The following is a 27776-nucleotide window of genomic DNA, read 5'->3' as shown; positions in this document are numbered from 1 at the left end:
TAATTCAGGGCTGTCTGGAGGATATGGTGAAGCTTGGATATTGTACTTTTTCAAGAAGTCTGTCACTCGGCGGATTCATGCAAAGGTGAGATGTCACGGAGTAGATGGATACGTTGGGTACCGGGACGTGGACATGTCATTCGGTAGTGTTACACAACGTCATCTGACAATGATTTGGGTGTCTAACAATGCACTGTGGCACTAGCAGATTCAGGTACGTGATCTACTAGGCATTTTGCATCGTCAACAATAAGTATAAAACGATAATGATGATCCGACTACATCGACCGATTTGTAGTCTCTGGTCGTTTTCTTCTACTGTGTTATTTTCTCTTCATTCAGGTTCAGAAAAGAAAATCCATGTTTCATCACCTATGAAAACCCATTCAACCGTTCCTGGGTGCATTTTTCATGTTAAGACGTTAATTAACTCTTTCCAACCCTAGTCCGTTGTTCAGCCGTCAGACAGGACACGTCATGTTCAAACCTTTCAGAGACTCATATGATTCTTCTTTTGATATTAAAAATAGTTGACGAAGTAATGTCCTTGATAATATAAGTCTCTTCCATCTTCATCAACTGCCCCTATCACAGCAGCTAATTTCCCTCTCATCAGTTGTTGAGAAAAGGTCTTTCAGAACGTGGCTCATCTTTAAATCAGCAAAACCACTCTATGATCGGCCTTGATATCAGTCAGAAAGTACCCTAGATGCGGACTAGTTCTACATCAGTAGAAGAAGCCTTCTCCTCCTTCGATAAATCTATGTTACATACAAGCATTTATTATATGCTCATTTTTTTCCCCGTTAACTTTACATTGTCAGAATCGTTCAGTATTCCCCGATACTGAACGCGCGCGACAATACACATATGGCATTCACGTGAATAGAGGAACTACTTTCTATTGTAAACAAACAATGGAGGCAGATGCCAGCACTTTTAATTTGTAAACAAATCATATACACACGCGTATTAGGCTCTTTACGTTGTGGTTGTTTAAATTTGTTTCTGAATGAACTAAAACATGTTTCGTGGACTGCAGAAAAAAAACCCAGCTGTTTTGGCACATTCCGCGTTGATACAATGTTACGGATTTAGAATAGCTACATTATATAAAAGACGGAAGATTATGTCCTTACAAATAACATACAAGTGACAAGGCATATACCGTCTAGTTTATGTGGTGATAAGAATGGCAAAATAAAATATGCTTAACAGTTTTACATCCTGAATATCCTCAAAATGTTTTTTTCTTAATTCTGCAAATCCTAATTACATAGATTTTCAATCTGGATGACACATTTCGAAATTGTGCTGTAATTTAGATGAGAAGTGCAATTGCATCCTCATTACTGCACTCAAACTGAAATAAGCAGTAAATTCCATAGCGTCTTTTGAAAATTGCAATTGAAAGACTTCATATTTTTCCCACATTATGATTTCAAACATTCAATGACAGAAACAGAAACAAATTTGCAGACGTAAACACTCTTCTCCCGCGCCACTTCAATCCGATGTATTTCAGGTATAATTTGCACAGATGAATCCAGTCCAAAATCAAAAACTTTCGTCGAATCGAAACAAAATACCAAAATATATTCATTCCAGATCAAATGGAAAAGTTGTTGCAACGCGCATTCATTCACAATATGACTGCAAATTTCATTTTTAACTAGACGCGCCATTTTTTTTCGAAAGTTATGTCGAGCGCGACTATGTTCAAATTTATCTGGGCGGAGTTATGTGCGCATTAATAATGATGTCATTGTGTAATGACAATCTGCGCATGTATATTTAGTTTGGAATACGTCATTCATTGATTTACGTTGTTTCTTGTAGTGTATTTTGTTTATATAATTACACCTTAGGTAGAATTAAAAAAATGAGCATATAATAAAAAGAGTACTGCATTTGTATGGGAAAATATGAACTCGTTTTATTGGAAGGATATACTGCACTCACAAGTTCGTGCAGTATTCCATCCCAAAACTGGTTCATATTTTCCCATACAAATGCAGTAACTAATAAATATATGCAGGTGTACGTTGTCCTGCACTTGCAGCTAAGAATAATTTTTATAGATCATTAATTTTTATATTGCCCGAAATCAAAGTTAATGTTCTAAGAAACAAAATAGTTATAACAAAATATCAAAATGCACACTATTAGTATATACTCCTTTTTTCTCAATTAACTTACATTGTCAGAATCGTGCAGTATGTTATGATACTGAACACTCACATTGCAGTCACGTACACGAGATATGTGCCTAAAGAAATTACTTTGTAAACAAACTATGTGCACTCATGTAGTAGGCTTTAGGTTTCAGTTGAGTAGATTTCTTTGTGGATGAACTAGAACAGCTGTTTCGTGTATTTGAAAGTAAAGATGATACATTGAAGTGGACGAGTATACTGAGTCACAAATGAAAGTTTAAAACAAGGCAACTTATGAAAGTGATATTCAGAATGTCCACAACAAATGTGAGATACGAATATGGAAAATACCATTTTGATCATTGAAACAGTTATTTAGGAGAAATGTTTCAAACTGTTCGTTCATTGAATTGCTTTGACTATGACCATTGATCTATGTTGTATATCAAAATAACAAAAGCACACTGAAGGCAAGGGCTGTCGCATATATGTCAGATACGTACCATTTTCTACGTGAAAGTCCTCAAGTTATGGGGGAAAAGGCATATGAAGGTCTTGTTAGAAAAGTAAGTCTCAGAGCAATAAGCAAAGACGACGAAGAATTCTTATTTCCGCCAGGGGAATGTATTGTGATACTCGAGACGCATTGCACATTTCCCGGTTAACTTTGTTGATACAATGTTTCCTATTTAGGTTAGCGATAGACGCCATGATACTGAGTTACAGATCATAACAAAACTGGGGAAGCATGCAAGTGACATTGCATAAACATATATACTTTAGCTGGTAATAATAATGGCAAAATATACTTAATTTTTGCAACTTGAATTTCCTCAAAATGTACTTTCTTCGTTCTGCAAATCTAAATTACATGAGCCATGTCATCGGTTCTAAAGCTTGATTACATAGTTATCGAAGTTGTATTGTAATTTCGACTACATTTGAAGTGGATTGTACTTACTGCACTCAAAATAAAATGAACGTGGAGTTCCACAGCGTGTTTTTGATAATTCCAATACCCCATTTCATGCAGACTTCGGTGAACTTCGTAATTTGTTCGGAATTTTGATCACGTGGCGGGTGGTCAGCTGACCGTAATTGGTGGTGGGAAGAATATGGCTAACGCTTCATCGTCAGCATCAACTTCTGTAACTACTTCAACATCGTTTATCGAATTGAAAAATGCATATTCAACAGCGATGCTGCCGCAGATATTGACGAAATTTAATATTGGAACCATCCTGTCTTATTTTTTGGAAACCAGGGCGGATTTCAAACCCATACGAGAGAGTAGCTTTGAGCTGTTTACATCTGGACATGTACATGTCAGTAAGGAAAAGGTGTCGAAGTAAACAAATTTAATCCTGGCAATCAAAGAGCAAGTTGTTCAAACTATTTCTGTGCATCCGAAACGTCAGTATAATAAAATGCGTTTCATATGAGTTTATCAGATTTGTTTTTGAAAGTCTGTGGATAATTTACATATAAATTTCAATCATATAGTTGATTTTATTTCTGAAGTATTTGTAAAGAACAATGGACGCCATTTTATTATGTAGATGTATCCACCAGCGTTTGATTGGCTGGAGTATAAGTAACTCGGGAGGTTATTCGGATAATTACGGAGCAAATCGGTTAAATTCGGTACGAAATGGACTATTGAAAGAGTTCATATATTCCCACAAAATGTGTGGTAACGAGATTGAGTCATACACTGCATAAAGCTAAAAAGACATAACGTGCCGTAGTAATTGCCCGAACAAAGTGATTTACTAATTGGCATATCTTAACGTGATGATGACATAACTCTCCACGTTTCATGGCATCCATCAAAACGAGCTTGTATCATGCGGAAGAACGGACATAACGATTACAATATTCCGCATTGTAACAATCCGCATTCAATGGATGACTTGTATTTATGCCCGCCATTTGAAAATGCAAGTGATACAACTAGATACAACACACAAATACAGTGTTTGTGACCACATACACTTCCAGAATGGTGTGACACCATGACCTTTTGTTTGAGATTCATATCATATTATTATGTGATATGCCATCGTTAGATTTTGCTTCCTGTCTCTCATGTTGGTTCTGAGATTTTCTCGTACGCAATTCTTCCAGTTTGTCTACCTAAAGTGTTCTTTTTCTGTCTTCTCTATTACAAGAACAAAAACAGCAGTAACAGCAACAATACAAGAATAATAATAATAATAATAATAATAATAATAATAATAATAATATAACTGGTTGTAATGATTCATTAAAATAATACGCCCTTTTTGATTGAGGGATGTGAGTAATGAGTAGGTACGTAATATGATCTTGGTTTTTTTTTGTTAAAAATTGTATAACCACTATGTGGTCAATGGGAATTGAACATGTGGAAATTTAACATGGAGTGAATGGAGAATTGAACATAGCGACAAGTGATTGGGACACCCTAGCCTCAATAGGACTTTAGTGTTAAAAATGGGTACATGGGAAATTAACACGGGGAATATTATATCCACTTTACGTACAATGGGTATAACCATTACAAGATCCCCTGGGACGATTCAGGAACAAGAAATATCCGGACAAATTGAGGGCCTGTATAAGGACAAGGGAAAGTTGAACATAGGTTGGGTTTGTATAGGGACAATACGAATGATGACGTCACAGTATTGGACATTGGCAACAATGACTGCCAGACAGTATATTTATAGGTTACCGCATTTGTATGCGAAAACATGCACGAGTTTTTCGGATGTAAATACTGCACGACCTTGGGAGTGCAGTATATCCATCCGAACAAATGATTTCACAATTTCCCATACAAATGCAATAACCTTTTTATTATATGCTCGTTTTCTTATTCTACCTAAAGTTTAATTATGTAAACAAAAATACACTACACGAAACAAAGTAAATGAATGTATGCCTTATTCCAAACGAAATACACAAGCGCAGATTCATCATTACACAACAAAATTATTGAAGCGCACATAACTCCGCCCAGATAAATTTGAACTTAGTCACGCGCTAGACAGAACGTTCGAAAGCAAATGGTGGTTTGGTCTAGTTAAAATTGAAATTCGAAGTCATATTGTGAATGAATGCGCATTGCAACAACTTTTCCATTTGATCTGGAATGAAGAGATTTTGGTATTTTTGTCGCTTCTACGAAATTTCATGATTATGGACTGGATTTATATGTGCCAATTCGACATGAATTACATCGGATTTCAGCGGCGACGGAGCAGCGTGTTGACATCTGCAAGTGAGTTTCTGCTCTGTCATTGAATGTTTGAAATCATAATGTGGGGAAAATATGAAGTCTTTCAATTGCAATTATCAAAAAGACGCTATGGAATAAAATGTTTATTTTATTTTCAGTGCAGTAAGGAGGATGAAATTGCTCTTGTAATATAGTCGAAATTACATTACAATTTCGAAATGTATAATCAAGCTTGAGAACCCATGAAATGGCTCATGTAATTCGGTTTTGCAGAACTAAGAAATTACATTTTGAGAATATTCAGGATGGAAAACTAAGTATATTTCTTGCCATTCTTATTACGGGGGGGGGGGGACCAGACAGATGATCCCCCCCCCCATTTCCAATAAAAAAAAGTATTCTATGTTTGTGTGTTTCCCCCTCAGATGTGTTGTATGTTTTATTTAAAACAAAATTTTATATAAAAATTCCCGTAAAATCCTGCAAGACTGGTTTTGTTTATAGTTAAAGGTAAATTATCTTCTTAATATGTTCAGTTTTCTATAAATGTCATGTAAATTGTGTTTATTTAATAAATTTATCATTTCAGTTCGGTATCTTTTGTAACTTGTTAGGTCAGTCGTTCTGTCAATTTCGTCCTCTACCCAATTGAAATTTCCCCCTCTGATTAGATTTTCCATCGAATATTGTTGTAGGTAGTTAGATAAGTTTTCTATAAAATTTAGTTTCTTATTTCTATTAACTGGCATGTACACATTTATTATATTCCAATTTAACATTTTAACATGTAGCAAACGTCCTTAAAAAAAATTCCCCCTCCTCAAACCTTTCCCAGCTTATCCACCCACCCCGAAATATCATTATTTGTAAAATTGTTGCATGTCACTATTGCGTTAAGTTTGTCTTCTCATAAAAATTTGAATTCTGGCGTAATTCATTATTACATCAAAGTTTGTTTCTTTGGCTATTTTGTCTGCTTTCACTTTGTCTATCCCATTGCTGTTGATAGTAGCGATGCGGAAGTTTGTTTCTTCCATATTTGCTTCAATCCCAGTGCCGCATCACTTTTATTTAGAACTTAATTGTGTGTATTTCAATTAAATTTGTATATTAAAATTTCTGTTGTTGTATTTATGTTATGTTTACATTCCTGTGGGACTCTGGATTGGTTCCAGACCCTCGTTTGATTGGTTGCTATGAGTCGTTTATGGTTTCCATGTCTGATTCGGATTCGCTTTCGTTTTCCGTGTCAGTGCCATTTTCGTTTTCTGTTTGTTCTGTCGTGGTTTCAAGGTCCTTGTCTTTGTCTTTGGCTTTATTTTTTTCTTTATGATTTTAGCCCTTACGGGCGGGATTACTGTTCCTTGGGTTTTGTTTAGTGTTTGGTACACATAGCTCAACCCGCCTTCGGGGGAGGAGTCATGCGACGACGTGGTGTGTTTGCGTTTCTGCGCCGGTGTTGATGTTGATGTCATGGGTTTGATTCCTGGTGGCTCATCTTGTTTCCCCTCACTCTCTTGGATAATTTCATCCTCAAGTTGTATTAGAAAATACGGGTTTTTCCCTAATAGTTCATCCTCGTATTTGGGGGTTCCTGGTCGGCAGGTCTTTTTTGGGGTGACAAAATCTTCCCACTCTAGATCTTTACGAGTTGTATTTATTTTGGGTGTCTGCGCGTTTCCATAAATTGTGGTTGTTGTGTCATTTAGTTGTGAGGTTGTCGGGTCAGTTATGTCCGTATTTACGAAATCAATCAAATTTTCGCAATTTATTGCCTCATCAACAGTTTTTGTTGTATTTGTAGCCGCCGCACTTGTATATGTGCTTGTGGCTACCGGATTTGTACAGTCTCTGTGCGCATGCCCAATTTTCCTACACCGTGTACAGGGACGCTCGTACTCACATCCCTTGTACCAAGTTTTAGCAGGAAACCCAAAACATAGAATATTGTTGGGAGTTTGGCTGCGTCCTCTTTGGCAACTGTAATGATTCTTACCCCGCTTTTTATTTTCTGATATCCCCACACAGTTGCCATTTTTTAAAAATTTTTAATGTTAATCTGGAATTTCTGTTGTATTTTGTCTATCAGAGCTTCGTTTTCAACTTCCAAGGGGTGCCCCGAGACCAGTACTTCTCTTGTTATGGGCTCTAACCCTCTGTTGATTGGGGTGGGGTGGGCTTCTGACACCTTTGCTGTCATTCCCTTAATGTCCATTTGCCCCATGTTTAATGGGGGGTGGTCATAGTCTTTGAGGGTAGATAATAAATCTATTTCTCCCTCCATTTTGTATTACCTCAATCTCATCTATGGGTGATCCTTTCGCTTTGAAAGCGGTGATTATGTCTGATTGTCGGAGTCAATCTGCAGCGTCCCCGAAATCTAGCAGTTGGCATTATTTGGGGTGAGAGGCTATTAAAATATCTTTCCTGTCCCCTTTCTCTATTTTAACTTGAAAGTACTGATCAAGTCTTGCCCCTTGATACATAGTTTTATGTCCTTGGGCCATAATACTACTTGGAGAAAAAATTCCCAAAATGTTTCCAAATCTTACACACTGTAGTAGAAAAGGCACAATTCTCTAAACTACACGATTACAAAAATTACAAAATTAAGTAATACAAAAAATATTAATTGGTATAATGGATCACGACTGTGGTCCAAATTATTTATCAGCTACTCCTAAGAGCGACGTGATTTTTGCTCATATGGTCTCATGCTGTTGTGTAAAACTGTGTCTTGTATTCAAAAAAGCACTCTGTCAAAATTACAGATTGCTACAAACGAAATTTAAATTGTTAAGCAACAAACATAAGAAATCAATGTAATTAATAAATGTAATAAAAACTTACGAACAAATAGTTTCAAGTTGATATAGAGGGCACCCAAAATACGTCGGCTGTCCTCGATGTCGTTTCTCTCTCTCTCTCCTTATTACCAGCTAAAGAAGACAGTTTATGCTTTGTCACTTGCATGTTATTTGTAGGGACCCAGCGGTTTTATGGAATCTGACGTCTATCGACTGCCTAAACCCGAAACATTGTATCAAAAATATTAACGCGGCATGTAGCAAAGCAGCTGGTATGTGTCAGTCCACGAACCATCTGCTTTTTGAAACAAATGTAATCAACCAAAATGTAAAGAGCCTACTACGTGAGTGTACATGATTTGTTTGCAAAGTAGTTATCATACAGCCATCGCTGCACATTTCTGATATCATGTTCAGTCGCCTTGAATGTTTCTTTTATGAGTCTATGAATTCATCCACATTCTGACTTTGTCATCTTTACTTTCAAATGGCACAAACAGTTGGTTTACTTCGTCCATAAACAAATAAAATAAATCAAAAGTGCTGGCGTCTGCGCCCATTGTTTGTTTACAATAGAAAGTAGTTCCTTTATGAATGCAATATGAATTGCGTGCGCGAGTACAATATCATAAAATACTGAACGATTCTGACAACAAAAAGATAACAGAGAAGAAAAAAATGAGCATATAATAAAATGTTATATGTCCCGCCCCACCAAGCGTTATATCTTTTCACGACAATTCGCCGACAATGGAAATCCCAGTTAAAAGGTCGTGAGCAACTTTGGCGATAATGGGAATTTAGTGTGGGGAATACAGGACCGGCACTTTGGGGACAATGGGAATTTATTATGGGGAATACAGGACCTGGACTTTGGGAACATTGGGACTTTCACATGGAAATATTGGGCCTGTATAGGGACCAAACATAGTGGGTTTGTATAGGGACAATGCGAATTATGGCGTCACTGTACTGAACACTGGCTACAACCTCAATCAGGCAAAACAGTGACAGCGGAAAAAATCTGTAATGCCTGGCAGGGAGGGATATAAAACCTTATAGACATGGAATCACCTATCTATTTAGTATCAAATACATTGTGGAGAAGGAAATGTTTTATCTACCAACCACACCATTACCTACAAGCACCTCTGCAAAAGAGTTAGTGGTTATAGTCACACAAAACAAACACACTGCGAAGGAACAATGGTATTTTTGTTAAGATAAAGAGCAAACACAAACATATACAAACGTACGCGCGCGTACAAGCAAACCGCACGCACAAGCACACAAACTCAGTACACACACACCCAAACGAAAACAAGCACTTTTTGCTAAGAATCAGTTTTTTGTTAAGGATGGAAGCAAACACACATACACACATACAAACGTACGTGAACAAACACGAACAAAAATACACACACATACAAACACTATTTTTGTAGTTTATGGAAAAACCTTTTTTGTTAAGATAAAAAATAAACACAAACGTACGTGTCACAGATACATACAACACATACATATACACACAAACTTATGCGCGCACACAAACACACACAGGCACTCCCAAACCCACTAGACCGCTCCGAATAACCCTCTCCGGGCTTCAGCCCTTCGCGTCTTGTATTCTCTTTGGGCCAGCATCATCGCTCGGGGCGTCACTGACGCCTCTGGCCCCAGGCGCCATTTATCATCGCACAGATAGATATAAAAGTGAAATAAAAGCTAATGTAAGATAAGAAATTAGATATGTAAAGAACAAGACTAGTTTGCTAACTAATACTTGATTTACAATTTAACAGTTACTTGCCATTATTTTATTTTCTGTTACTAATGCTAGAATTTATTTATTTCCATATATATTTATGTATCTATATATTTATTATTTATTTTCTTATGTATACCTGTATTTCTTGTGTGTGTGTGTGTGTATATATATATATATATATATATATATATATATATATATATATATATATATATATTATTTATTTTATTTCTTTGCTTGTTCTTTATTTATTTATTAATATCTTTATTTCTTTTATTTCTTTATATATTTTTTTAAGCACTTAACCATTTAGCCTACAATTCACTTGCGTATATCAAATCACTGATTTTCTTAATCAATATGTCGTTCTATCTTAATCGGTTTGTGGTATTTATAACCACTTCCTTAGTTGATCACAAAATATGATGCATTTAATAGGTGTGGATTTTGTACACTTACAATGAAAATGGATAGATTAACATAAAATACTTTCTACAACAATTGTGGACTTGGAAATTTGAAAGTGTATTAATGTTTTTGAATATCTCAGAATACAACATTGTCATTGATTCATATTGGCTATACAATGATTATCCAGAATTGTACTATAATAAAAGTGATATTTATCTACCAAAATAAAAATGAGTCTACTATTGTAAGTGGGGACATTAGCTTGGTTCAAGACCCAGAATGAGTTTCATATAATTATAGAAATATCAATAACTGTAATGCTAGGAATTCATTATTAAGGGGAAAAAACTTTGGTCGTGTTGATCCATTTAGAGCATTAAATGATGGATTAAAGAGATATACATGGAAAAGACTGGAATTCTTATTCCAAACGTAGTAAAAGTGACAAGTAAACAAAGCTATACGTCTGATCACACCATTGTAATATTACAATTAAATTAACAAAATTTCATTAGCGGTACAGGCTTGTGGAAATATATAAAAAATATATCTATAAAATCGAAAACTTCTTAATGAGAAACAAGTTACCATACACTTCAACTGACTCAGCGCTAAATAATACCAATGTATTGAATTTAAATCTAAGAATTATCATAACCTATTCATTTAATCTAAATACTAAGAAATTTGTGGAAACGGCATTTCATGTGTTTGATATAAAATGAAATGTAAACAAAAGAGGAAAACACAATTTTGCAACAGAAACAGTCCGTCTGGTACAAATGCTTGTAAAAGGATGAGTCCATTGGTCCTTATAATTTAGAAATATCACAGTTTATGAAGAAAACAAGCTTTCGATGATATTTGCTGCTATGTTGACTTTCACATGTGCTGTCCCACTGACATGGGCCTGAAATAAATAAATAAATAAATCCCGACACACACCGGGTAAGAAAATCAACCGGAAAAGACCATGTCATCCAGATCGCACGATAAAGGAAGGGGACGAAAGAACGACGGATAGAAAGATAGAGATAGGCCAAGAGAAAGGTTTATTTGTTGGTCGAAAATTCAAACCATATCAGAATGGCGAAAATTACAGGAAAGAAACATGACCGAAATAATGAACAATTCTAACTTCGGGCACTGGTAACATAATTTTATTAAATTTATAAATAAACTGATTTAGGAAATTGGGACGGGAAAAAAGATTAAATATTAGCAACAATATTGTAAAGTGAAATAGTATGACTTATTTCTTAGTGTATTTATAAACCACCCTAAAGGCTATATATTTTTCTCAAACTTTGTGTGTTTATCACTAATTTATTTGGTTTTAATTTTCCTCTTTTTCGTTCAGACTCACTTGGCCTTGTAGCAGTCGTCATAGATTCTGGACTGGAATTCTCTCGCTGTTTTTGCTTTCTCTCTTTTGCCCGTGCATTCTGGTACCAGACTTGGACCACGCGCTTGTTTAGTCCAGTTATCTGTGAGATGTGTTCTAATTCATTGCCGTCTGGATTCCGATTCAAAGCGTAATTATCCTGAAGAATTAGAGACTGTTCCACGCTGAAGTTTGTTCTCAGCCGTTTTCTCCTCTGGTCATTTTCAGAATCTGAAAATTAATAATAATAATAATAATATAAAACAATTAATGTTATTGCATTACAGTATGACCGCACCAGTGGCCTAATGATTAGCGCGTCCGCCTCGGATGCTGGAGGTCGTGGGTTCGATTCCCGGCCGAGTGATACCAAAGACTTATAAAAATGGTACTAACACCTGCCTCGCTTGGTGCATGACATTAAGAGGTTAGTGTTAAGACTGGTCGGCCCGGTGTCAGGATAATTCGACTGGGTGGGACATCATGCTACATGTCTGCGGCAGGATGCCCCAGTGCTAGACATCGCTATAAACTGTCACACTGCAGACATCGTTGCGATATGACTGACCTTTTTTAAAAAAGCTACTTTAAAAGTTCCTAATCACACATCACACACGTTACTACAATGACTATATTAACGAATATTATATTGAAATCATTAGTTTTATGATTATTACGCTAATACTTATTTCATGAAATTTTGAATGGGTAAAGTTTATCCCTTTTGGCGGGTTTCAAAGGAAATGTCTAGGCCTGGCTCTCGTTTTGTTTAGAACGAAAATAAAGGAGGGAAAGAATGAAGAGAGGTAGACATAAAGGATAAAATTAATCAACACTTTAAAATAATTAATGTATCTGACAAAAACAGCATCTTTCGTGACTTCATGTTGAAAAGTTCAATTATTGTAACCGCAATAAATATTGGGCACACTACGTTTTATGCTTCGAAATTTCACATTCAAATTTGAACCATGTCTAATCTTCTGATTAGAACGATTTCTTTACATATCTTTTTTCATGAAGAATAATGATGTTTCGTGAATTTCAATTTAGCAATATGTTAACCGCAATTTACTTTAAATGCCCTCTGATATGCATACAAAATAAAATGATTTTGGATCAACCCCCACCTGACATTTTCTTATTCAGTTATTTATTTATTTATTTATTTATTCATTTATTGACACAATTCTATAATACGCATGTTTAATTACGAACCAAGCTGTAACATTTACTATGTAATTTTAAAGAATTTGATGCTGTTGACAGGCTTTTTTCAACGTCATATTAAAGATGGAACATAGATTAGTGAGCAAAAGTTTGAATAAATAATATAAAATCAAATTAAGATAATATGATTTGCTATGTTAATTTTACAATTCTAAAAGCGGAATATTGCATTGCACCTGTAGCTTTCCCCTATTTTGCTTAAACAATAAAAAGACATCACACAGATACACACTCACTCACACACACGCAACTATCAGCATCATCCACCAGGTTGTAAATTGTCTAGTGATATACACAGAATATAATGAAATATTCAAAATAAAATTTAACAAGGTTCAGCTTTGTGGGGTCCTTCGTGGAAAATATCTCTTCTGTGTTGTATGCATGTGACTTCACTCTCCTTCAAAGCATACTCATCCCCCTTGCTAAGTTGTTTTTTTACTTACGGCGCATGAAAAGCAAGCAATATGGTATACTTGATGATGTACACGATGAACCCAGTCGGTGCTTTCAATTAGTATGTGGCATCTTTAGCACTTCGTGCCTAATTGTCTGAAATGGATAAATAATGTGTTAATTAATAAAGTCGATAAGTTCTTTAATAATGGCATATATATGATTTGCGTTTATACTTTTTCTTTCTCAAGTATTGCTAATAACTATCTTCTCGATTTCAAAATTATTTCCTTCTTTATATATAAATTATAACTTTCTTATCTTTAAATCAATACAGAGAAAGCTGACTATCCATAAGAAGAAACACCCTACATATATCAGGAATTTAATTGTTTTGTGTTGAAAATATATACCTGTCATAATGCGATTAGCAATAAATGTTGCCTCCTTTGAAGAAACACGACTTGTGTGTCTCAAGAGTTGCCTGACAGACAAAACATAGGACACATTGCAAATGCCATAACTGGTTGTTTGCGCAGAAGATAACGTTCAGTAATTGGTAATCCATATCGGAAACACGTGACACCTTTGCCCTGCAAAACAAGAAAAACTACCGATATAAGTAAAAGCATGGTGGAACTAAGTAAAGTGATAATGAAATACACAGACAAAATCAATTAATCTTTAACATCCTTCTCGAATGCATTTATCAGCACCAAATCGTAAAAGACAAAAGTAAAAAAACATTTGTGTTATGCTACTAAGCTTTATAAAGTGTACAAATAGCAACATGGCTAACCGTTACCACCACTTAATAGTGTCATATGCTAAAATGTATAATATTAAGTATTTTCTGAATAATAATAATAATTGTCACAATAATTATATATTAATACTATATAGTGTCAAAATAGTAATGGCGTCATAACAGTACAAAGTATCATCGCTATTAAATACTATTAAAATACTAATTAGCTCCATGATACTAATATCATCATCATGCTAAATACCATATCATAATAAATACCATCATCATGCTAAATACCATCATGCTATTGTATACCATCATAATATTAAAATACCATCATGATACGAAAATACCATCATAATGATAAATACCGAACTCATCCTAATACCATCATCATAAGAAATAACTTCACGATACTAAATATCATCATACTAAATACTCTCATGATAAATACCATCGTAACACTAAATACCATCAACATACTAATTACCATCAGCATAATAAATACTATCATAATACTAAATACTATTTTCATGCTCAGTACTATCATGATACTAATTACCATCATTATGCTAAATACCATCTTCATACTAAATACTATAATTATGCTAAATAACATCGTCCTAAATAATATATTAATACTAAACACCATGATGTTACTAAATAACATCATCATCCTAATAAAATCACGATAGTAAATCACATCATCATACTAAATACTGTCATAATGCTAAATACTGTCATAATACTTAATACTTTCAAAATAATAAATAATATCATATTGCTAAATATCATCATCATACTAAATACAGTCATATAATAAATACCATTATAATGATAAATACTATCACAATACTCAATACCATCTCGATACTAAATACCATAATCATACTAAATACTAACTTAATACTAAATACCATCTGGATACTAAATACCATAATCATACTAAATACTATCATAAGACTAAATACCATTATCTTACTAAATACTATCACGATGCTTAATACTATCACACGCTAAATGCCATCCTCATGCTCTATAACATCATGATCCTAATTACCATCGTACCACTAAATACCATCATTGTACCATCGTAATACTATATACATTGATCATACTTAATACCATCATAATAATAAATAACATCATCATAATAAATGCCATCATCATATTAAAGATGAGTGTAGCATATAATTTATCTTAGGTTTTCATAACAATGAAAGACGTCATCTGCGAAAATGCGTTTCATATCTGTCATCACATATATTGTCATTTCTGTTATAATAAATTATATTAAATGTATTAAAATTTGTTATTGTTGCTGTTGTTAATGTTATAATAATCCCCATAAATATCAATAGTACTATCGTCGTTGCGGTTGTTTTCAATGTTTTTGCTGTTATTATTTTAAATATCTTTTGTATTATTTTCCATTAGCTACTGTTATATATATTTGTATCTAACAAAGCTGAAACAAACATACTCCCTGGAAAGTTATAGCACCGTGATTCGGATTCTGTTTAGATTGATAATATGACAATTTAAGTACCTTACAACAGTATCATAAAACTTAAAAATTATAATACATGCAAGACATGGCAGAACTTGCTATGTTCGAAAACCACACAAAACAAATTCATATATTTAGATTCAACGTTAATTATGTTCGAGATCCACTAGCACGTGGGCCCAGATCACGGACGTGATTTGACATCGACCTTAATACCACCAAAAAAGCTGATGTTAGTCCATAAATTAGTGGCTTCAACATTCCGGTAGAGTTCTGTTGCCGAAACATCATAGATGTAGGATAGTGATGGAATCAGTGTACCCAGCCGAAGAATCACATTTCTCTTGTCAGACATCTGTTGAACAACAAGTTAGAACTAATGTTACTGTTCATTATTGTAAGTTCTTAGTTATGTAGAACTTGTTGTGTTACTTTCATGTGCGAATTAGTATGCGTTTGATAGGGACGATTTCTAAGCATATTACAACTCATTGCATCAGCAGTACGTTGTATTTTCGCTCAATTCGCATCAAAATTCACTTGTCCGTTTCGTTTAGTTCTACTTAATCATAGGTATGAATATATAAATAAGATAAAAAGTAAAAACGCACACCACATACATTGATTGGACAACTTAATTTTGTCAAAATGCTGTGTGCCGCGGGATTTTTCCATGCAGTATGAACAGTTGCCTCGGTTACCTCCATGACTAACCATGAGAAAGACAAACATTGGTTGGCTAACTAAGGTCATGTGACGTGAGTATGAGTCTATAAATACGCGTGCAGACAGTGCACTGGCAGAGAGCTGTCATTTCGGCAAAGTATGAGGATCTAGGTAGAAAAAGAATACCACATCATGATCACTAATATAAGACATTAGCTTTATTTTTTTTCTCAAAGTTTTAATGCACCGTCTTCCCGGCAAAATTCTAAATTCAAAGAAGAGATCAGAGTAGGGGCATGCGAGAGGAATTCTGTAAGACACCCAATAAAAATGTATATCGCCGCCAATGCGGACTGCAACCCTCATCTCATCCCGCAACTCGGAGCAAAAGTTTTGGTATCCAAAATACAGATCTCCAACAAACAAACAAAAACGAAAAAGAAACAAAAAACAACAACAACAAAAATGGAAAAACTACCGGGGAAATACAATACACTGCCGTCCTACCACAACATATATAGTAAAACATACAATATAGCAAAACACATTTTAATATACACGTGACATAGTCGACCTCTGGCAAAGGTCACTGAGGAAAAAAACAAAGGGGGATTGGAGTTTTCCGACTAGGAACAATACCTATGTCGGAGGAACCACTCCTTAAATAACACTAGGGAACAAATAAAATACCCACTCAAAATTTTTAAATTAAAAGCAATTGAACTAAATTCTTTTTATATAAGATAACAAACTTGCATACCTGCGGGGTATACAAATACATATAAAAAGTACTTTTTTTAGAAAATGGGGGAGTGGCACCAGACAGATGCTTGGCCCCCCCCCCCAAAAAAAAAAAAAAAAACAAAAGAATTTCGGCCATGTATTCTAAAACAAAACCGTTATATGTTTTTACATAACCGATATTAACTTTGCCACTTTAAAATCTTAAACCTGAATCAAATTGTTATGAGACATTTTAAATAGATTTTTTTACATAATTGCAATTGAATTTAAATACTTTATAATTATTAAATAATTCTTTATAATGCCGCTTCTATCTCCCACCACACTTTTTAAGTGTACTAGTAGTAAAAAAAAAATTTTTTATTGAGATCACGCTGCTATTTCAGAATGTGTTACTTTCAGTCTAATAAATTTAGTTGTTAATGCACGTATGACAGACTCTGTTTATGTAAAGTCACTATGCAGAATTGAAAATAATTTTCCATCTCACCTTTATTCTTTAAAAAAAGTATTTTAAGTCTTGAACTCTGGTCTTTTCGATATATAACACACTGGGTGTTACAGTGTGTGTGTGTGTGTGTGTGTGTGTGTGTGTGTGTGTGTCCTTTAAATGACTTAAATATATTTCATTCAGTGCCCCATGTACTGGCCATAATATTGGTGAGCATATAACCTTTTGAGTATGTGAAGATTTTATATTAAGTACTCCATCTGTGTATATTTTCTTCGGATTGAATATACTTGACTATACTTTGTTGTCTTATTTCACCAAAAAGTTTTAAGTGATCATATCTCTCATCTCCTTGTTAAACAGCTACGCAATTCTGCGAATCATTACATTTTTCTTCATTGGTAGTGTAACCAGATTCCTCTTTACCAGAGGCGCCCGCAGAAATATTTTTGGAAGGGGTGGAGGCATACACGTAGTGGTCAGACATAATATTTTGCGCACGTAAACCAAATCATGTTTTGAGGTGACATCAGGAGGTGTGGCATGTGCACCCCACTTGCCCCTATGTCCAACCCTCCATGCTCTCCACACGAAGATGAAAGGTCTGTGTTTATTATTAATTTTCAAATCATTCAAAGTAGAGAGGATATAGCAAATTAAATTAATTGTTATTCATCGACGTTATTGACAAAATTCAATATATGTAATCAAGTTAATAGACTAATAAATATCAATAATCCGCTCAATAATTTCGATTTATGTTAACCTCTTTTATTATCCATTTGGTATTATATGTTCATTCTTTTATGTGCCATTAGTCACACAGCCTTTTTTCATCCATTTGGTATCAGATGTTAATTCTTGCATGTTGAAAATAACCCAATAACATGTTATCACCCACTTTGTGTTAAATGTTGATTCTGTGTGTGTGTAAACTAGTCTCTATGTCCTTTTGTGTCACTACCATCCCAAAGTTTTTACTATCACATATATTTAAATTCTGCCCTTATATCGATATTTCCCTAGATTTAACATTATAAAACAACCGAATCAATTTAACATTAAAACAATTGTTTTTGTAACAATTATTATGAGGTCATTACTATGGTCATCTTTATAAATTCACGGGACTCAAAGGTATTATTCATGAGCCATGCTATATAGTCTCATCGGAGATGGTCTGACAGTATGTACTCTATGCATTGCCCATGCATTTCGCCAGATGATCAGCTTCTCGTTATTTTTTTAAAGGAACACATGATGAACAGTAAAAATATGTACATTATTCATGATGTCCAAAATCTCATCTTCCATGAATAGAAGAGATCATCATAATAACTTAGAATCCCTTCATATACATCGCTTCATAGAAGCTCAATGCGCCGGTTAAGCGTACCGTTGCCTGTAATCATATTATAACGATTTGGTCTACGGGTTCTAATCATGTAGTCAGTATTTCAGTGTTTTCCATGCCTTTGTCAGACCTAAACCTTAACGGTAACTCCTGCATACCACTTAGAATCAGTTTAAGAGAGTCTCAACTTTGTTATCTGTGCATTCAAGGAAGGCGATGAAGCGACTGAAACCACCAATGCCTCCAACAATGACAAAGTACCATCTAATCAACTTAAGATTAGTGTCTACATGCTATAAATGATTAGGGTCAGCTTTTGAGAACCATATTTAAAGCAATATAAAGTACGTTTCTTGACAAGTACAGTTTAACCCTTTCCGTTTAAATTGCCTGTACAGTAATTACTTACTTTTATCATCACTGCATCTATAGTGGATGATAGAAAAGGGCCTATCAGTTTGTAAATCTGTGTATCCATGTCTGCTGGGCAAAGCTCAAAGAGTCAGGGTTTATGGGTAAACAGATATGCAGACCTGAAATATCCGATTGCTGAATAGTATCAACTATATGCATAAGAAGATATCATCCGTGGTGCAATGCAAAATTTCACTCGAAAAATTGATGGTTAGAAAACCTTATATTATTCTTTGATTTTTAAGAATGTAAATATTTGATATTCATGATTCGTCGTCCATTGAGTAGTGAGTCTATTTGCTATAAATTACGTTGTTGCCATATTTGAAAATCTAGTTGCCTATGATACTAGTATTGCAGCTTGGTTGTCATCTGAAGATTGTCGTAATGATTACCGATTATACTCCAATACTATTCAAGAGAGTTATGGCCCTTGATGATTGAAAGCTGTAATGAACAACATTGTACATTGTGTCCGATTATCTCTTGAGATCAAACTAGGCTAATAGTTTAAAAATGTTTTCAGATTTTGTACATGTTATGTTCGTCGTGAATTTTCACAAGAGCGTCAGACATTTTTAACTTAGTTACGGAGAACAAGTTCAATTTATCTTGAAATCAAAGCAGACATTATTAAAGAATAAATGCAACGATTAAAGCAAACGATGAACACTATAACAGTGTTAAATTGTAAAAGAATGCTGTTTTTATAAGTAAGATCGTAAGTGGTATTTTTCAACTATTTATTTCAACTAATTGTGCAATGTGTCCCTAGGTCATAAATGATTAGAAAAAGCCTATATCTGTTAAAGCTGTTGTGTAAAACTGTCGAGCTAATCCAAAATAACTCATTGTGAAATTGTATAGATCTTACCATCTAAAGTTGTCACATAAAATGACATATCTGGCATTAACCAAGATTGCCCACCACGATATATGAGAAACATCTACATTTAAGATCATACAGTCAAACAGGTGTATAAAGATAAGTTTTAAAAAAAGACAGGCCCAAAACTTCCCTTTCAAATTGGTGTCCTTTGTAGACAGGACTGACACTGATGGTGTATTTTCATATACTATATGCCTGTTTACGTATTTATTAATATTTAATTAATATGATACTTTTACAAAGACAGACCGAAAGACTTTTTAATAAAAATATGTCCAACTAGGGTGTAATGCTGAACGATGGTATGCTATAATTAACAAAAGAAACCTTCAATATCTTCCTGTCAAAGATTCTTTACGGTTACCAAAACATTCTTTTACTATAAATTATTATTTGATTTTGTTTAATTATCACATTCATACATTTGAAAGTAACAATTTTAATCAAATTGGTTTTGCATGAAAAATACTTTTTAAGAAGAATGTAATTTTGTTTGGTCCAACAATTGCGTATGGTAGTTTGCGCTGTGAGATAGAGGCCTGACAAATGAGATCATTTGAAAATATTCAGATTTAATTCTTATTTTGAATTATAATATATTGGCATCTCGAGAGCAGTTACACGAACGCTATATACCTAAACTTAAAAAGTATTACGTGGCGGCCTTTCTTTATATTCAGGTGCAAAATACAATACAATACACATTATATTCCATAGCGTCGTTTTCATGATTGCAATTAAAAGACATAATGATTTCAAACATTTAATGACAGAAACAGAAACCGATTTGCAGATGCCAACACGCTTCTCTCTCGCTTCTTCAATCCGATGTATTTCGTATGGAAATATCAAATATAAATGCAGTCCATAATCACGAAATTTCCTAGATTCAAAACAAAATACCAAAATCTATTCATTCCAGATCAAGTGGAAAAGTTCTTGCCATGCGCATTCATTCACAATATGAATCGGAATTTCAATTTTAAGTAGACCAAAACGCCATTTTCTTTCGACGATCATGTCTAGCATGCGACTAAGTTCAAATTTATTTAGGCGAAGTTACGTGCGCATTAATAATGCTGTTGTGTAATGATGATTCTGCGCTGGAGTTTGGAATACTGCATACATTCATTTCCTTTGTTTCTTGAAGTGTATTTTGTTCATATAAATCTTTAGAATTGAATAAAATGAGCATATAATAAAATGGTTACTACGTTTGCATGGGCAAATATGAACTTGTTTTGTCGGATGGATATACTGCACTCCAAAGGTCGTGCAGCATTTCCATTCGAAAAACGCGTTCATATTTCAAATGCATTAACCTATAAATATGTCCCGCCCCACCAAGAGTTGTCTTTTCACGACAATTCACGGACAAGAGAAATTCCAGTCAAAAAGGTGGTGGGCAACTTTGGGGACAATGGGAATGTAATATGGGAAATACAGGAACGGCACTTTGGGTAAAATGGGACCTTAACATGGAGGCCCTTCGCGCCTCTTATTCTGACGCCATGGCCCTGGGGGCCATTTACCATCCCATAGATAGATAGATAGATAGATAAATAGATAGATGCAAGCTCATGTAAGATAAGAAATTAGATATGTAAACAACAAGTCTAGTTTTCCTAATTCTTTATTAAAATATAACAGTTACGTGCCATTATTTTATTTTCTGTTACTAATGTTCGAATTTTTTTATTTTTCTATATATTTATGTATCTTGATATTTATCAGTTATGTATGTTCTTATGTATTCATGTATTTATTTATATATACATATTTTTATTTTTTATTTATTTATATATTTTATTTATTATTTATTTAAATATTTATTCTTTTATTTCTTATGTTTATTTTATTTCTTTGCTTATTCTTTTTTTACTTACATATTTATTATTTATTTGTTTATTTATCTATTTATTTATTTATTTATTTTAAACACTTAAACATATAGCCTAAAATTCACTTGCGTATATCAAATCACTGCTTTTCCTAATCTGTATGTCGTTCCATCTTAATCTTTTTGTGGTATTTATAGCCACTTCCTTAGTTGGTCACAAAGCATAATAAGTGAGGAATTTGTACCCTTACAATGAAGATGAATGGATTAAACATAAATGAATATCTACCAACCAGTGTGGACTTGGAGATTTGAAACTGTATGAATGTTTTTGGTTATCTCAGAATAAAACAATGTCATATATTGCTTACAAGATAAACATTATAGGGAGGATAAAACTTTTCATATATTATGGCTCTGTGTGGTCAAGTAATTGAGCATGATATAAAAGAATGTAAAAGGATCCTGATGGTAGTTGAATATTTTAACACTGATTCATACATATTGGCCATATAACGATAGTCCACTATTTTACAATATAAATGACATATTTACCAATATAAAAATGAGTCTACTATTGTAAGTGGGGACTTTAACTTCGTTCAATACTCAGAATGAGTTTCATATAATTATAGAAATATCAATAACTGTAATGTTAGGAATGCATTATTAACCATAAAAGAAATCTTTGGTCGTGTTGATCCATTTAGAGCATTAAATGCTGGATTAAAGAGAGATACCTGGAAAAGACTGGAATTCTTAGTCCAAAGGTAGTAAAATAAACAAGTAAACAAAGCTTGTAATATTACATTTAAATTAACAAAATTTCATTAGCGGTACAGGATTGTGGAAATATAAGAAAGAATATATATATGAAATCGAAAACTTAATAACGAGAAACTAATTACAATACACTTCAACTGTCTCAGCGGTAATATTAACAATGTTTGGAATTTCAATCAAAGATTTATCAGAAGCTATTCATTTAATCTAAATACTTTGAAATTCGTGGAAACAGCATTTCATGTGTTTTATATAAAATGAAATATAAACAAAAGAGGAAAACACACTTTTTACAACAAAAACAGTTCATCTGGTACAAGTGCTTGTAAAGGGACGAACCCATTGGTCCTTATAATTTAGAAATATCACAGTATATGAGGAAAATAAGCTTCTGATGTTATTTGCTGCTATCTTGACTCTCACCTGTGCTGTCCCACTGACAAAGCCCTGAAATAAATAAACACAGAAATAAATATATAAATCCCCACACACGCCTGGAAAGAAAATGAACGGAAAAGACCATGTCATCCAAATCGCATGATAAAGGAAGGGGATGAAAGAGCGACGGATAGAAATATAGGCAATATATTTGTTTGTCGAAGATTCAAAACATATCAGCCTGGCGAAAATTACAGGAAAGAAATGACCGAAATAATGAACAATTCCAACTTCGGGCACTGGTAACATTATTTTTTTAAAATTTATAAATAAACTGATTTAGGAAAGTGGGACGGGAAAAAATGATTAAATATTAGCAACAATAATGAAAAGTGAAATAGCTTCCGAGATTTATGACTTATTTCTTTGTTTATTTATAAACCACCTTTAAATCTATACGTTTTGCTCAAAGCTTGTTTATTTATCACTGGTTTATTTAGTTTAATTTGCCTCGTTTTCCTTCCGACTCACCTGGCCTTGTAGCGGTAGTCCTGTGTTCTGGACTGGAACTCTCTTGCTGTTTTTGTTTTCTCTCTTTTGCCCTTGCATTCTGGTACCATACTTGGACCACGCGCTTGTTAAGTCCAGTTATCTGTGCGATGTTTTCTATTTCAATGCCGTCTGGATTCTGATTCAAACCGAAATTGCCCTGAAGAATGCGAGACTGTTCCACGCTGAAGTTTGTTCTCAGCCGTTTTCTTCTCTGCTCATTTTCAGAATCTGAACAATAATAATAATTAATAATTAATAATCAGCAATGAATGCAATTACATTTCTGTATAACCGCTCCGATGGCCTAGTGGTTAGATCATCGTGGGTTCGATCCCCGGCCGAGTGATACCAAAGACTTACAAAATGGTACAAACACCTGCCTAGCTTGGCGCTCAGCATTAAGAGGTTAGTGTTAGAACTGGTCGACCTGGTGTCATCATAATGTGACTTTGTGGGATATCATGCTACATGTCTGCGGCATGATGCCCCAGTGCTACACATCACTATAAACTGTCAGAATGCAGACATCATAGCGATATGGCTGAAATTTCGTAAAGCTACGTCAAAAATTCAAAATCACACATCACACACATTACTACAAGGATTATAATGACGAACATGACAATGAAAACAATAGTTGTATGATTATTAAGCCAATACATATTTCATGAAATTTTGAAACGTTATACTTTATCCCTATGGCGGGCTTCCACTAAACGTCCAGGCTTGGCTCTCATTTTGTTTAGAACGAAAAAAAGAGGGAAGGAATGAAGAGAGGTAGACATGAAGGATAAAATTAATCTACACTTTAAAATAATTAATGCATCTGACAAAGACTGCATCTTTCATGATTTCATGTTTAAAAGTTCAATTACTGTAACCGCAATAAATGTTGGGAACACCTTGATTTATGCTTTAAAATTTCATATCAAATTTGAACCATATCTCACCTTCTAATTAGAACAATGATGTTTAGCGCATTTCAATATAGCAATATGTTAACCGCAATTTTCATTAAATATTCTTTGATATGCATTACAAAATAATAAAAAAATTCGATCAACCCCCACCTGACATTTTCTTATTCATTTATTTACACACTTCTAAAATTCATCTGTTTTATTACGAACCAATCTGAAAAATTTACAAAGGAACGGTATATTTTAATTTACATTGCAGTTAAAAAGAATCTCATATTGTTGACACCTCTTTATCAACGTCATATTAGAGGCGAAATATAGATTATTGAGTAAAATTTTGAATAAATAATATAAAATCAAATTAAGAAAATATGTTCAGGAAAATTACTTCAGAAATTCTGAACGTGGGATAATGCAGCTTTTTCCTATTTTGTTTAAACAAAAAACAGACTCCCAACCCACCCCACCCCACCCACAAACAATTATCAGCAACACCCACTACGTTGTAAATTGTCTCGTGGCAAACACATAATACAATACAATATTCAAAAATGAAATTTAACAAGGTTCACCTTTGTGGGATCCTTCGTCTAAATTCTCTCTTCTGTGATGTGTGCATATGATTTGACTCTCCTTCAAAACATACTCATCCCCCTTGCTAAGTTGTCTTTTACATACGGCGCATGAAAAGCAAGCAAGATGGTATACTTGATGATGTACACGATGAACCCAGTCGGTGCTTTCAATCAGTCTCTGGCATCCATAGCACTTCGTGCCAAATTCTCTGAAATGGATAAATAATGTGTTCATTAATAAAATCGATAAGTTCTTTAATAATGGCATATATATGATTTGCATTTGGTTCTTTGTCATGTATTGTTAATACAAAACTTCTCGATTTCAAAAACATTTCCTACTTTATATATAAATATTAACTTAAGGCCACACTGATCTTTAGAATCAATACAGAGAAATCACTACCCATAAAAAAAGAAAGAAAAAAAAAACAAACCACATACACATATATTAGGAGTTTAATTGTTTCGTGTTGAAAATAAATACCTGTGATAATGCGAACGACAATAAATAATATCTCCTTTGAAGAAACACGACTTGTGTGTCTCAAGAGTTGCCTGACAGACAAAACATTGGACACATTGTAAATGCCAAAACCGGTCGTTAGTGTGCAGAAGATAGCGTTCAGTAATTTGGAATCCACATCGGAAACAGGTGACGCCTTCGCCCTGCAAAACAAGAAAACCTACCGGTAGAAGCAAAAGCATGGTGGAACTCAGTAAAGAGATAATGAAATGCACAGACAAAATCAATTAATCTTTCATATCTTTCACGAACACATTTAACAGCACCAATTATTTAAAGAAATCAAAGAAAACATTTGTGTGTTATATTATTCCACTTTAGGACGTGTACAAATAACATAATGGGTAACCGTTACCACCACTTAATAGTGTCATATGCTAAATTGTATGATAATATTCAACATTGCCTGAATACTTAGTAGACTCATAATACTCAACAATGTTATTATCATAATAATAATCTATTGATAATACAAAATGTCACGATAATTATATCTTAAAATTAAATAGTATTATACAACTAAATAGTTTCAAAATACTAAATAGTGTCACAATAGTTTCCTATTTTGACACCTAATTTTTAAGGTAGGAGGCATGAACCTAATTATCACAAGGTTAGCATTTATAAATTCACACAGAAGCAAAATCTGTAATGTGGTTGAGATTTACTTTTGAGTTAGGCTTGGAAATGGTTGACTTGTTGGGGATTGCTAGACGTACATTGGAGATCAAATGCGTAACTTGGGCTGCAAATAGCAGCCGATTTGGCTTACGTATTTACATGTGTCTGCTACAGAGGTTGTTGTTGTTGTTGTTTTAGGGTTTAACGCCATTTTTCAGCACAAGATAGGCTATACATGGCGGCCAGTATTAATGGTGGAGGAAGAACCCAGGAAATCCCCGGAAAGAACTACCGACCCTCGAGAAGCTACTGGCAAGATTTCTGACATACCCACATTGGCTGAATCCGAGACTCGAACCTACGCAGACAGAGGTGAGATGGCAGTGATCCGTAACGGAGAGCGCTTTAGACCACTCGGCCACTCGGGGCCCCTGCTACAGAGGTAAATATCTAAAAATCTAGATGGTTGAGGGGTGATGAAAAGTATGCTAATTTGTTATAACTAGTGAACTTGATTTGTGCTTATGGCACATACTGATTCATTTAGCTGCCTTGTCACAGGAAAATATTGAAAATAGCTCCTTCCTGTCAAAATGAATGTAAAAAAGAGGGGTTGGTGGCAGTGTTGGTTCAACATAAAAGCCACCAGTTGCATTAGGAATTAACCTGATTCCCGCAGTCAAAATCTCAAATGTATGTTTTCTACAAACATCATTAGTTTGTTTTTATTTGTAACTTCAGTGCAAGTTTATTCTCACTTTTCTTCAGTAGGTCATTGTCGGATGAAAATTCACCAGATAAACTGTCCCATGAGACCTTTTGAAATATGTCGGTGTCTGCAAAGACGAGCACCTGAAACCACGTGATCTTCATGGACCACACGAGAAGAAGGAAATGACTAAGATAATAATAATAACAACCATGAATTTACTTTACAAGTAAGTCTTTGAGTCCGACATGTAATATGCTGTACCTTGCATGTATTAAGTCGCTATTGATAAGGTTGACAGACAGCATATGAAAGAAAGTGAAAAAGAAGATATGAATGAAAAGGCATTGAAAACATGTTAAATTAACGTAGTAATAAACTTGGGACCTACAATATTTGGGACATATTACAGTATCTTAAGATAATATTTTTAATGCTGGAAAACCTGGACAATTACAGTGCTTTTTCAAACGCTATGGTTAAACGTGAATTATGAACAATGTATTGACTAACAACATCATTTATACGAAAAGAAAAACTACTTATGGAACAAACGAATAAATTCCGGCGCAAGCTCAACACACACACACACGCACGCGCGCATCAGCGAGTTGAATGCTTTAATCAATAATATGTCATAGAACAGATATATTGAAAAATGAAAAGCCCAAAATGTTTTACAATGACTACATATGTAAATAACTTCATACCTTGATATATT

The 27776-nt window shown here is 34.1% G+C and overlaps 1 protein-coding gene and 2 long non-coding RNA genes across 3 annotated transcripts; 1 reads left to right on the top strand and 2 right to left on the bottom strand.

Annotated features, from left to right (window-relative positions):
* On the top strand, positions 1-27278 carry LOC149769147 (uncharacterized). The gene is made up of 3 exons (XR_016419403.1): positions 1-214; positions 26565-26788; positions 27115-27278. It is a non-coding gene; the product is annotated as an uncharacterized LOC149769147 (long non-coding RNA).
* On the bottom strand, positions 11646-14859 carry LOC149769149 (LIM/homeobox protein lim-4-like). Its single transcript, XM_089949962.1, has 2 exons — positions 13808-14859; positions 11646-11980 (listed from the first exon to the last, which is right to left on the bottom strand). Exons 1-2 carry the CDS (start codon positions 13941-13943, stop codon positions 11646-11648), a joined length of 471 nt encoding a protein of 156 aa, XP_089806088.1. The 5' UTR covers positions 13944-14859.
* LOC149769148 (uncharacterized) lies at positions 23024-23854 on the bottom strand. The gene is made up of 2 exons (XR_016419404.1): positions 23684-23854; positions 23024-23221 (listed from the first exon to the last, which is right to left on the bottom strand). It is a non-coding gene; the product is annotated as an uncharacterized LOC149769148 (long non-coding RNA).
* Positions 27279-27776: the final 498 nt, after the last annotated feature.

The sequence above is a fragment of the Sinohyriopsis cumingii genome, unplaced genomic scaffold (assembly GCF_028554795.1).
Source record: "Sinohyriopsis cumingii isolate HCF-2022 unplaced genomic scaffold, ASM2855479v2 utg004484l, whole genome shotgun sequence".
Taxonomy (NCBI): domain Eukaryota; kingdom Metazoa; phylum Mollusca; class Bivalvia; order Unionida; family Unionidae; genus Sinohyriopsis; species Sinohyriopsis cumingii.
Note: the sequence above shows the minus strand (reverse complement) of the source record. Positions and strands in the feature narration are given on the sequence as shown.